Source organism: Oncorhynchus mykiss, chromosome 2 (assembly GCF_057628025.1).
Source record: "Oncorhynchus mykiss isolate SJ-2025 chromosome 2, ASM5762802v1, whole genome shotgun sequence".
NCBI lineage: Eukaryota > Metazoa > Chordata > Actinopteri > Salmoniformes > Salmonidae > Oncorhynchus > Oncorhynchus mykiss.
Genome location: NC_143023.1, coordinates 81,060,637 through 81,073,327, shown reverse-complemented (window position 1 = coordinate 81,073,327; position 12,691 = coordinate 81,060,637). Strand labels below are relative to the sequence as shown.

The following is a 12,691-nucleotide window of genomic DNA, read 5'->3' as shown; positions in this document are numbered from 1 at the left end:
GTATATAGCCCCGCTATTGTTAATTACTGCTGCTCTTTAATTATTTATTCTTCTCTCTTACTTTTTTGGTGGGTATTTTCTTAAAACTGCATTGTTGGTTAAGAGCTTGTAAGTAAGGATTTCACTGTAAGGTCTACCTGTTGTATTCGGCGCATGTAACAAATACAATTTGATTTGCCATCTGTGGAGAGACTTGAAAATAGCTGTGCAGCAATGCTCCCCAGCCAATCTGACAGAGCTTGAGAGGATCTGCAGAGAAGAATGGGAGAAACTCCCCAAATACAGGCGTGCCAAGCTTGTAGCGTCATACCCAAGAAGACACAATGCTGTGATTGCTACCAAAGGTGCTTCAACAAAGTACTGAGTAAAGGGTATGTATACTTACATAAATGTAAAATGTAAGTTTTTTACATCAAATGTTTTTGCTTTGTCATTATTGGTTAGTGTGTGTAGATTGATGAGGGAAAAAATGATTTAATACATTTTAGAATAAGGCTGTAACGTAAATGTGGAAAAAGTGAAGGGGTCTGAATACTTTCCGAAGTATAACATGAGAATCCAATTCCATCTGTGTCTGATTCATATGTAATCATTCTGCCAATGCTTTGCTTTTCATTCAGGTGATCATGACATGTCATCATTATAATTTAACACTTTGTTCTAGTGTATATTAGTGAAATACAGTATATGCAGTATTCCCATGTTCATATTCTCAGTCATCTTTTTACACCTCCAGTTCATGAACATGTTTTGGGAAATATGCTTAAAGGGTTACACATTTCACACAATGCATATCAAATCTAAGTTTATTGGTGGCATTGTTACACAGTTTAGCAGATGTTATTGAACCACACAGTGGAGGTGTCATAATACCCATAAAACCTAGCGGTCAATCAGGGAACTGGTTCCAATCTTTTTTATACCATTAATTTTTCCCATTATGGATTTTAGAAACACTTCAAATAAGGGCTGTGTTGCGTGTAGGCTTACCCTGGTGTGACGTTTTGATAACAATGTAAATCTCTCTCGGACATGATGACTTTTAATGTATTCGGCCCTATTTGTTCTCACATTCGAAAAAGCTAATTAGCATCAAAAGACATCATGCAAGACTACAAATACCTGCTAGCTCCTGCACATCATCTCTAGCTGAAACCTTTGCGAACAGATAGTCAATTTAAAACTTGCACAAGACAGTTCACAGAATTGTTAATCTAAAGAAATTTTGCCAATTTATTCATGACTACATTTAGCTAACATTTGATAATTAATCCAGAGATTTTTACCTTTGCCTTGATTTGGCAGTCTCGTCCAGATCAGTTTTTGTAGTTCTTTATAATAGCCACATTAGTAGCTAATTAGCATTTCATTTTTTTGAAGGTAATACAGGCAAATATATTGAGAAAAGTCACTTTGTCCTAGAGAAATTTACATGGTTATCAAACTGTTACAGGAATTAAATTCCTACATGTTTTAATACCCAATTAAAATTCAACACTCTGTCAATTCCTAAGAATTTGTAAGACTCTTATTTGCATAAAATGGACAGAGACCAGTCTCAAAATCAATCAGCAGTGTTTATTCTCGAGAGTACTGAACATGATATAGTTTACCACAGCTTATAAACTGAAAATGTCGTCATTAGTTTTCGTACTACCCCGTCTCATCTCCACTCCAGTACAATGGCTGTATAGTTCAAGACTTCCCACATCGTCTCTCCCAAACTTAGATCATTTATGACCCGAGCCAAGGTCTGCCTGTGTAGATAAGCGTTCTAGCCAGTCTGACGATAAATTCTTTCATTTCTACCAAGGAACAGACAGTCATTGTTCTACTTCTTGATTATAATTACACACATTATATTCAGTACTAGGATTAAAAGAAAATTCATACATCTATACAGTAACATAATAGTATTCTGATTAGTTAGTCCTGATTGAAATGTATACATAAGTCATTATTGATTAAAAAAAAATCCCTTAACACAAACGTCACACCAGTGTAAGCCTACGCAAAAACAGCCCTTATTTTAAGTGTTTCTAAAAAATGGATGGTGGAAAACACTTGGAAGCAGTTCCCTATTTGACTGCTAAGTTTTATGGGTATTATGACTCATACTGTGGTACTCTATAGCCGGTGCAGCGAAATGCTTATGTTATTGGCTCCTCACGGGGTCTGTAGTTACACCTCTAGCACTGAGATGCAGTGACTTAAGCCACTGAGGCACTCGGGAGCCCAATGTACACCAGATAAATTTACACAAGATATACTAACAATGTTATGTACAGCAGTAGATATATTAGTGAGCTATGCCAAGAATCTAGTATATAAATGTGGGGTGTATAAACTGTAAATAAAATGAAGTATTCAGTGGCCATTTTAGCATGTAACAACACTAAACAATGCATTAATTGCACTATAACAGTGACAAACGGTGCCCACAAACTGTTAAGGGCCTTCATAAAGCTGTCCAAACATCTGACCACTGCTACAACTGGCTATCAGCAGAGCCTTGTCTGGCAGCGAAACAGTTAATTAATTCTCATTTACTGCCTTTAAAAAAAAACATAGCCGATATGGCTGACTTGCTTGAACAAATGTGGATTCTAATGACAATTGAGATGTACAAACTATGGTGTAAGGAGACGACAAGCGGATAAGAGGCAATATGTAATTTCGATTAAGACATTAAGCGAGCTAGGATGGATGTAACGCTAGTCAATATAACTATTTGTTTAGCTCTAATGAAATGTACAGCAACAGATTTCAGAACATGGGCCGTTCTTAGTGTTCTCCCTGTACACCAAGTCAGAACCGTAGGATAAATAAAGGGTAAATATAGGATAAAGGATAAAGGGTAAATAAAGGATAAATAAATAAGCAGACAATGAAAGCTCTTACAATATTTGATGATTACATTTCTCTAAAACAGGTAATAGACCACATGTGCACCACCAAGTTAGAACAGTAGGCGAAATTAAGAGGGGTAAATGGACCAAATTATTAGGGTGAGGCACATGGGCTACTAACATCTTACTTCACAACATACACTTAGTATTACTTTCTTAGCTACAGTATACATATCTCCCTGGCATATTACATAATTTATGCAGCAGCATGCAAGACATTTTTGGACTCAGCATTGTTGTGCTGTGCTCACTTGAACAGGAAGGTGGTATGGCGGTCCTTTCGTGGGCAAATACTGTCAAACTTTGTCATCGGTCTGTCATTCTCTGGATTTATGCTGCTTTCAAGACAAACCAGGTCAAATCATGACGTCGGTGATCTTCAGGTCAGCTCTAGAAAAAGGCCAGAGTTCCCGACTTGTATTCCGAGTTGAATGACAGTTCAAAACATTTTTTCCCCCCGAGTTCCAAGCAGTCTTGACAGCTTGGAAAAGAGGCCCTTTCAGACAGATGTTTTAAATTCTTAAACTCAGACTTGGACCACAAATCCTCTCCACCAAATAGCAGGCAGGGGAAGCAAAATAGTGATTGCTTGCCAGTAGATTGTCGACGTGATTCACGATGACTGCTTGTCTGCCTATGGTAGCTATAATGTGATTTTATCTGTGGCCAATGACCTTGACCCTTCTTGGACAGGCACTTCAAATGTAAATCTATGGCAGCACCCAAGGTGCTTGAATTTTCAAGCTCTCCCTGTAGATTCTGCAATGACCTAGTGTCCCCATGAGTGATAGAGCACTGAGCCAATCACGGCACAACTAGTGAAGATTACCAATGCCTACACTCTGTATTTTCCACTGGGCCATCTCGTCATTGTTTGTAATCAGGTCTACCACGGTCATGTTGTCAGCCAACTTGATGATTGAGTTAGTCATGGGTGAACAGGGAGTATAGAAGGGGGCTGAGCACACACCCCTGGGGGGCACCCGTGTAGAGAATCAGTGTGGCAGAAGCATTATTGCCTAACCTCACCAACTGGGGGCGGCCCATCAGGAAATTTGTATTTATTTAGAATCCCAATTAGCACTCTTCCTGGGGTCCAGCAACATTAAGGCAGCTATGTACACACAATTAAATATAACATTTCATAACACATTGTGTCCTCATCAAATTAAACTACAAAAGTTTATTTAAGAATCCGAATAGACCTCAAACTTTGAAGGAAACACTGGGCCAAGAGTAAAGGTTAAGAGAGATTTATTTTACATAAAAAAGGGTGCAAACTTGATTTTCCCTTTAAGTTAGGAGGGAATAAAAAGTATGATTTTGGAAAGTTCCCAAGACACATTTCACTTGAGGTTTCTGGGGGCGAGGGGGGTAGGAATTTTAAGACAGAAAGAGTAGAGACCTCGTATCTTTCTGTGTAAAAAAAAAAGGAAAAGGGGGGGTTTTCACAATTGGAGCCCTTAACCAGGTTAAAGCATTCAAATACATTTTGAAGTAACATTCATGTTTCAACACAGTAATATCCATAATACAATTGTAATACTTGACTCATATTCATAGCTTTGAAACTATTACCAGAACAGGAGACAGCTTTGAAGAGGGAGAAAAGAAAAACGCATCAAGAAAATAGACTCCCATTTGAACATAATCAACTTTACATAATTTACAATTGAAAATAATCAGTACAATATTGCAGTCTTGTCTCTAACCACTGGAGGTCTACAGTTTAAGCAACTCTGAACGTAATGTCGGAAAAAGTCTACCTCACTTGAGCAGTCTTTGCAGCTCGTGCCCTACACATTTCTGTGGACAAATGCAAGCAACCATCGATAAATGGTCTCTCCAACACTGAGGAAGTGGAGAGATTGTCTGGAACGACAGTGAGAATGAAAAAGGAACCAGCAACGATGAAAATGGTCGTTAAGGCCCTGATGGACCCGTTTCATTCAAGCAAGATAGTATTCTTTAAATACACAAAGCATACCAGTACAATAATAATTGTGCTTAAAGCCAATGAGAAAACCTCCGATTGAATTAATCTACCCCTAGATGCAGAAGGCATGACGAGGATACAACTGGTCAAAGCCATCTGACTCAGTGTCGTCTTCTAGTTGCTGATGGAGAGGGTAAAGTCATGCCTCCCCCCGTAGCATCTAGTTCATTTAGAGGTGACTGTACATATGTACATGTTGCACAAACTGTGGCAAAACATTTCAAGTATGTATTAAAGTAAGTGGTTCCATTAATAAAAAGGAAGTACAATGACAAGAAAACAAGGATGCCAAAACAATAACTTTGGTTGTTGGGATCAAGCAAAAAAAGAAGGTCAAGAATACTTAATGAAAGAAATTATAATCTGTAATCATAAGCAATATTACTATAGTAGAAGCCTCATGAATTCTTAGTCACGTAAATGATCTAAAGCAAAATAAGACCTTTTATGTAATGTCAGAAATACGCAACCATACCAATTCTGAGTTGGTATGGTTGTTACACAAGCATGGCCTGGGAAGACAGCAGGTAAGCAATAACATGGCAAAAAAATATATATATCTATTTCTGAATGGTTTCTCCAAAAGCACTTGCAATGTTAGAACTAACCCACCAAATGCCAGTGTCTAAAATGGCACCACCTTAAGAGCAGAGAATAGAGCTCATGTCTACAACATGTTAACATTTCAGCACCCTTGGCACCAGAGGAAGGTGAGGTCATGAAGCTGACACTGGGGGGGGGGGGGGCAAAGACAGATGAGAGAACAAAAAGTGTGTGCACTAGAGACAGTAATGGCTTTTCTCTGAGGTATACATATTCATAGTCAGCGCATCCAGATACAGTGAGTGACATCTCAAACAAACCCTGCCATCGGAGGAGGTTGTGTTAACATGTCATGGAGGAAAAGGAATGTGCAGCGTCAAAATTACCCCCAGTGGGATCAGAAGGCTGCATGGGCAAATATATACTGCCATCAGGGGGCGTGTGGGACTCCGGTGAATAAGCCAGTAAAAGTCCTCTGGTCTTCACTAGTTACCCTAGCCACGAAGTCATAAACACCCCGACTTCTACGATTTATGTTCTTAAAAATGTAATTTTAAACCTACCTCGAACCACAATGATAATATTATGCCTAACACTAATCTTAAATTAAGACCAAAAAGTGTCATGCATTTTTACGATATAGCCAAATATGACAATATGGCTGTGGTAACTAGCAGAAAATACATCCTCTGTCCTCTCAAGAAACCCTGGGGTCAGCACCTCCATGCTGCACCAGTGTCATAGAAAGTTTAAAAGGCTGGGATAAATACAGTCCTTTCTCTCTTCCTTCAAGTAATCACTGATTGGACATGACTAGAAAAGCCATTTCTTTCAACTGTCACGTTATATCACTAAGTACTTCAAGGAAGGGAAGAAGCCAACAAAAACAACAAGGTGAAGGAGAGAGAAAAGGAGAGAGCAAGAGGAGAGCGACACCACATGACAACAGCCTAAGCCTTTTACCCACTTCACAATTATCCTGGTGTGGTCAGCAGCGATGTCTAAAAGTCTGAATGATAGGTGGGTGAATCAACTGACCAATCCATGAATTAAGATCACTCACAAGCACATCATTTAGTCAGACAATGGCATTTGAGTAAATCCTGACACTCCACTACTTGACTAAGACTCGTCCCACATCTTTCAATTCAAGTACATTTGAAATAATTTAAACTGCAGAGATACTTACTCAAGACATACACTTTCAAGGAAGAATACGACATTTGCACACAGTACAAAAAAAAAAAAATCTGCTTTGTTACTCAAAAATATACATAGCTTCTGTTTGTCTATCCCTATAAAAGACAGCTAGGTAACTGACTCCAAAGATAAAAACGTATCATACAGTATCACACAAGCCTGTGTGTCTGTGTACAAGGGAGTTATTCAATAGAAGCATAAGGAAATTGACAATTCCCCCAGCCTTGACTCAAAGCCACAGAGTTCTTGCCACCATTTCCATAATACACAAGTGAAACAGTGGATAGTATCTAGATGGTAGAGAGCAAGGCTGGCATTCTAACTGCAGTCAACAGTAGGTACAAAATAAGTAGTGCACTCAATCGCTGTTTAAATACACCCCCCCCCCCCCCATGAAAAAGCAAGATCATTCAATGATTAAAAAAATACAAATTACAGGACATCATACATTTTCAGTTCACATTGACAACACAAAACAAAATAAATTGAAAACAGACAAGATAACCACTCAGGAGTAAACACTGAGGTTTACCAAAAGGGTAGAATATTATTGTAAAATGTAGCATTTCACAACCTCAAATGTTTTGACTGCAGAGGAACACAAATAAGCAAATCTGAAGAATAAAAAAAAGGTCCTTCACTTCCTTTTACTCTGATGACCTTAGATGACCTGTCACGAGTCACATAAAACTGTTCCTGTATTTGAAATCTTCAAATTCTGCTTTCTCAACCTTGTCTGCACTAAAATGTATTTAAAGTGAGAGACCACAGTGTCATCTCCTAAAACGCAACCATTTCCACAGGCTAAATAATTTTGACCTCTAAGGGGCATTGAGGCAGCTGTATAGTCTCCCTCTCTACAGCTTCCATTTCTTAAGTCCAGGTCTTGAGCGTCGACGCCACAGCACAGCTCCATTTTTTGTTCTAGCCCAGCAAACACACCTGATTCAAAAATAATACTCAACTAATCATTAAACCTGCAATTAGTTGATTCAGGTGTTCAGGCTGGGCTAGAACAAAAATATGCAACACCATAAGGTACCCCAGGAATCCAGTTGAGCAACACTGCTCTATAGGAACCAGACTTGTCAACATGTCTTCTTATTGGCTGGTGTGTTGTTGCAGTGAACAGATGCCTATCCTGATAGGCTCTGAAGAGAGGTGGTTTGATTAAGGCATTACATGGTAAGGCCAGCAGGAGGAGCAGTAGCATCTAAATCAATAGGAGAGCCAAGTCTGTTCTCCTTGTCCCAGATTCAGTACACAGACAGACAGACTGGAGGTAGAAGCCACCCTAAAGTGTACACCTGGTGTCAGTTCATGATAGCCCAATCCTAGCTTTAAACATTGGGAGGTAAAAAAAAAATCTACAACTGACCTTAGATCAGCAGTTGGAAGCAACTTTTCCTAAATCCGCACAGACACAAAGTTAAGTGTTTGTGGATAACAGGAACCAGTTTACAGGTACTGGCAATGTTACCAAAAGCAATGCGAAATGCAACTCATAACAGATCTATTGGTGATTCTCTCCCCCCAAACATTTTTTTTGTTGGCCTGAAATTGAAAAGCTGAAAAGGAGTGGGTGGGTAAATAATGACCAGTGCATGGATCTGGAATACAAATAATTTTCAGTTAAATCTAAATCTGGTAACATAATAGGTCCTCTGTCCACACACATCCCTTTGGTCACTCGCTGCGGTCTAACATTTTTCTTGCCTATCATTGAAATTAGCACAATTGTTTTTAACACAAATATGGAGGCAGAAGGCAAATTTAGTGATTGTTGAGAGGTGAATTGGTACTCATCAGGTTTTTTTCTGGCAAGGATGCATTAGAAAAGTGATTATTTTGGTGTTCCCTCCTTTTCTACCATTTCTTTCTGCTTTGACTACTTATGCCAATCCCAAATCAACCTGCAGACCGTTCTTGATAGATTTGAAAGAACCTGTGGCATCTTTGCAGATCTACAAGGGACCATGGAGGTGTCTAGGGTTGAAGCAAGGTTACTTCAGGACTAGGAAGCATCATCTATAATGCCTTTTTCAAAAGACAGTCAAACAGGGCTTAGTGGGAGGAGCTTCGTGGCATATGAACCAATTAGCCATTAGGGCACATTCACACATTCAAACAAACATCCACACCTACGTATGTAGACATAAATTTGTATGAACAAAAAGCAAATGGGACAGCTTAAGACCGGCTTTTACTGTGGCGGTGAGTGGGTTTGGAGAGAGAGAAAGAGGAGAGAGACACGAAAGAAAGGTGGTAAAGGTCTATAGACTGCTAGACTGGTCTCCTCACGCCCGAAAAGAGAAATGGAGAGGGGAAGACTTGACTTTTGATCTCCACTAGAAAAAAACAAAAAACAAACTGGGGCAGATGAAGAGATGTCCTCAGGCATCCTCCAGTATTCAGAGGAAAGGTCAAAAGTCAAATTTAGTCATTCATCCACCAAGAAGGAAAGAAAAGAAAGGACTTTGTGGCCAAGGTCTTCATGTGTATAGTAGTTCCATTCAGTAGGTCCAGGTCAGTAAGAATCCCATTTCTCTTGTAATAACAAGTCTCTCTCCCAACTCCCTCCCAGAAATATCCCTTCGTTAGTTTCCTTAAAACTAAACTCGCTCAGCGACACCGGACAGGGTAGCAGGAGATCATTTCTGCCGTGGAGTGTTCTTCTTCCGTTTTCGCTTGAAGAAGCAACAACACCTGAAGAGAAAGGATTAAGAGACAGAAGAGGAAAGTTAATTGACAATCTATATCTTTCAATATGCTGCAATCACTCCAAACTTACTCAACTTCAAATATGTAATTAATGTGAACATTTAACAGTTATAAAAATGGAGCGCGAGAGTGTGACGTGAGAAGAGAGCGAGCATGTGATGGGGAGGGAATAAACCCAGACTGTATGCTACCCAGCTGGCACAAAACGTTTCCGTAATGTTCTACAATTAGATCGAACAAGGTTGCAGGCAGGTAACTGTATAACCAACGTTGCAGTTCTTTGTGAACCCCATACGAATGCCATCACAAATCCGTTCTTGACGGAGACAAGTACTGTGTGGCTATGGCCTTAAGTCTTTCCAGTTGAGCTACATAATCATACTTCAGCTCCTCTTAGTAGTGTGAAAAGGATATTAGTCACTTCATGTGAGAAGCCTCAAATCCAATATGAAAGCAACATTGTTATTTGTTTAATGGAATGTCAAGGGTGAAGCCAATAAACCAACACAGTGCTGGATATGTTGTCTGGTGCTAGTCTGGTGGTATTCGTTTAGTGCTAGTCTGGTCCACTCCCTTTGAATGGCTGATGTGTATGGGAGTGGGACTCACCACAGGTTGAGCATTTTCACGCAGCTACAGAGAGAGTGTGAGGAGAAAAGACAGATTAATACTGTACAGAGATCGAGACAACGATGCAAGATAGTCCTTGTGCAAGGTAGAACCACATGCATGCACACACAGACACAAAGAGTTTGGCTAAGGACAATCATTGCAGTTCATGCAAGGGAAACTAAAACAAAGACAGAAAGGTGAAAGTATGAGGGGAATTGTTATTTTTTTGTTTTAGCTAGAAAGTATTTTTTCAGATTCAAATAATTCAGATAATCAGAAATTGTAAGAATTTTGCCCCATATCATAATTGAAACTAACGGAACCAAAATGTTTTTTTTTGCAGATTATCAGTTCACCACCCAGTCCTGACAGGTTCCTGCCACAAGAGACAACTTGTTTGGACATGATTTTATCCCAGCTCAGGCAGTTTGATTTCTTGTATCTAATACGCTTTCACGGTACTTCAAACTGGTTGGAATTGGACAGTTAGTCAGTCTCATGGACTGAGCAAGAGTTATAGTAAAGAAATTATCCAAAATACCACTGTCATAAATCGTCTTCCGATACATTTCTTCAACGTCTTCACTGACATTTTTAACCTCTCCCTGACCCAGTCTGTAATACCTACATGTTTCAAGCAGACCACTATAGTCCCTGTGCCCAAGAACGTCAAGGTAACCTGTCTAAATGACTATTGACCCGTAGCACTCATCTGTAGCTTTGAAAGCCTGGACATGGCCTTCATCTGCAACTGGATCCTGGACTGCCTGACGGGACACACCTAGGTGGTGATGGTAGGCAACAACACATTGATCACATTGACCCTCAACACAGGGGCCCCTCAGGGTTGTGTGCTTAGTTCCCTCCTGTACTCCCTGTTAACCCACGAATGCGTGGCCACGCATGACTCCATTACCATCATTAAGTTTGCAGAAGGTGGTAGGCCTGATCACCTACAACCACGAGACAGCCTATAGGGATGTCAGAGACCTGGCAGTGTTGTGCCAGGACAACCTTTTCCTCAACGTCAGCAAGACAAAGGAGCTGATCATGGATTACAGGAAATGGAGGGTCGAGCATGCCCCGATTCAAGTGAAGAGAGTCAAGAGCTTCAAGTTCCTCAGTTTCCACATCACTAAGGATCTATAATGGTCCAAACACACAAATGCAGTCATGAGGAGTGCACAATAATGCCTCTTCCCCCTCAGGAGGCTGAACAGATTTGGCTTGGGCCCTCAGATCCTCAACAATGTCTACAGCATCACCACTGAGAGCATCTTGACTGGCTGCATTCCCACTTGGTATGTCAACTACTTGGCATCTGACAGCAAGGCGCTGCGCAGAGGGTAGTGCGTACGGCCCAGTACATCACTGGGGCAGAGCTCCCTGCTATCCAGGACCTCTACAACAGGCGGTGACAGAGGAAGGCCCTAAGAATTGTTGAAGACTTCAGCCACCCGTAATAGACTGTTCTCTCTGCTACCGCACGGTAAGCGGTAACGATGCATGAAGTCTGGAACCAACAGGACCTTGAATAGCTTTTATCCCCAAGCCATAAGACAGCTAAATAGTTAGTTAAATAGTTAACCAAATAGCTAACTGGACTATCAGCATTGCACTAACTTTTTTTTACTCATCACATATGCTACTGCTACATCCAAACCGCCTCAAGTGCAGACCACGTGTACGGCGTTGTGTGTGTGTGAGCAGTTTGCTGATGTCAACTTTGTGAACAGAGGGACCCATGGTGGCAATGGGGTTATGGTACGGGCAGGCATAAGCTATGGACAACAAACAAATTAGCATTTTATCGATGGCAATTTGAATGCACAGAGAAACCGTGATGAGATCCTGAGGCTCGTTGTCGTCCCATTCATCCACCTCTATCGCCTCATGTTTCAGCATGATAACGCACGGCCCCATGTCGCAAGGATCTGTACACAATTACTGGAAGCTGAAAATGTCCCTGTTCTTACATGGCTTGCATACTCACCAGACATGTCACACATTGAGCATGTTTCTGACAATATGTTTCCTGTCAATATCCAGCAACTTCGCACAGTCATTGAAGAGGAGTGGGACAACATTCCACAGGCCACAATCAACAGCCTGATCAACTCTATGCGAAAGAGATATGTCGTGCTGCATGAGGCAAATGGTGGTCATACCAGATAGTGACTACCTTCCTGATCCACGCACCTACTTTAATTTTTTAAAAGTTTTCTGTATTCCCATTCATGTGAAATCCATAGGTCAGGGCCGAATACATTTATTTCCATTTACTGTTTTCCTTATATGAATTGTGTCTCAGTAAAATCATAGAAATTGTTGCATGTTTATATTTTCGTTTAGCATATTATTCAGTGTTTTACTTTTCTATTATTTCTCTTTTCTTTCTCTCTGCATTGTTGGGAACGGCCCGAAAGTAAGCATTTCACTGTTAGTCCGCACTTGTTTACGAAGAATGTGACAAATAAAATGTGATTTGATTACAACTAAAAAACAAAGTGATTTCAAAATGGACAGATGACCAAGCAAAAATGGGGAGAGAGCGAGCTAGCTACGACAGAAGAAAAAGCGGCAGAAACGTACTTGGCCTCATCCACCACCTCCACGTCGGCCTGCGCTGCGATAGGTGCGTTGGAGTGGGCCGTCATTGGGTCATCGGCATTCAGTTCCCCATTGGTGGAGCTGACCACCTGAGGCACAT

The 12,691-nt window shown here is 40.5% G+C and overlaps 1 protein-coding gene across 15 annotated transcripts in view; it reads right to left on the bottom strand.

Moving 5' to 3' along the window:
- Positions 1 to 4,146: 4,146 nt before the first annotated feature.
- The window catches only part of csnk1g1 (casein kinase 1, gamma 1), a 69,539-nt gene continuing 60,994 nt past the window's right edge, over positions 4,147 to 12,691 (bottom strand). For 8 of the 15 annotated variants that reach the window (XM_021573399.3, XM_090209041.1, XM_021573417.3 and 5 more), the window contains 3 exons: positions 12,574 to 12,680; positions 9,979 to 10,002; positions 4,147 to 9,354 (listed from right to left, as the gene is read on the bottom strand). In XM_021573399.3, the coding sequence (XP_021429074.1) occupies positions 9,300 to 9,354; positions 9,979 to 10,002; positions 12,574 to 12,680 (186 nt within the window). In that variant the 3' untranslated portion in view covers positions 4,147 to 9,299. The remainder of the gene's footprint in view (positions 9,355 to 9,978; positions 10,003 to 12,573; positions 12,681 to 12,691) is intronic. The other 7 variants (XM_021573428.3, XM_090209051.1, XM_090209031.1 and 4 more) reach the window with 1 other exon arrangement.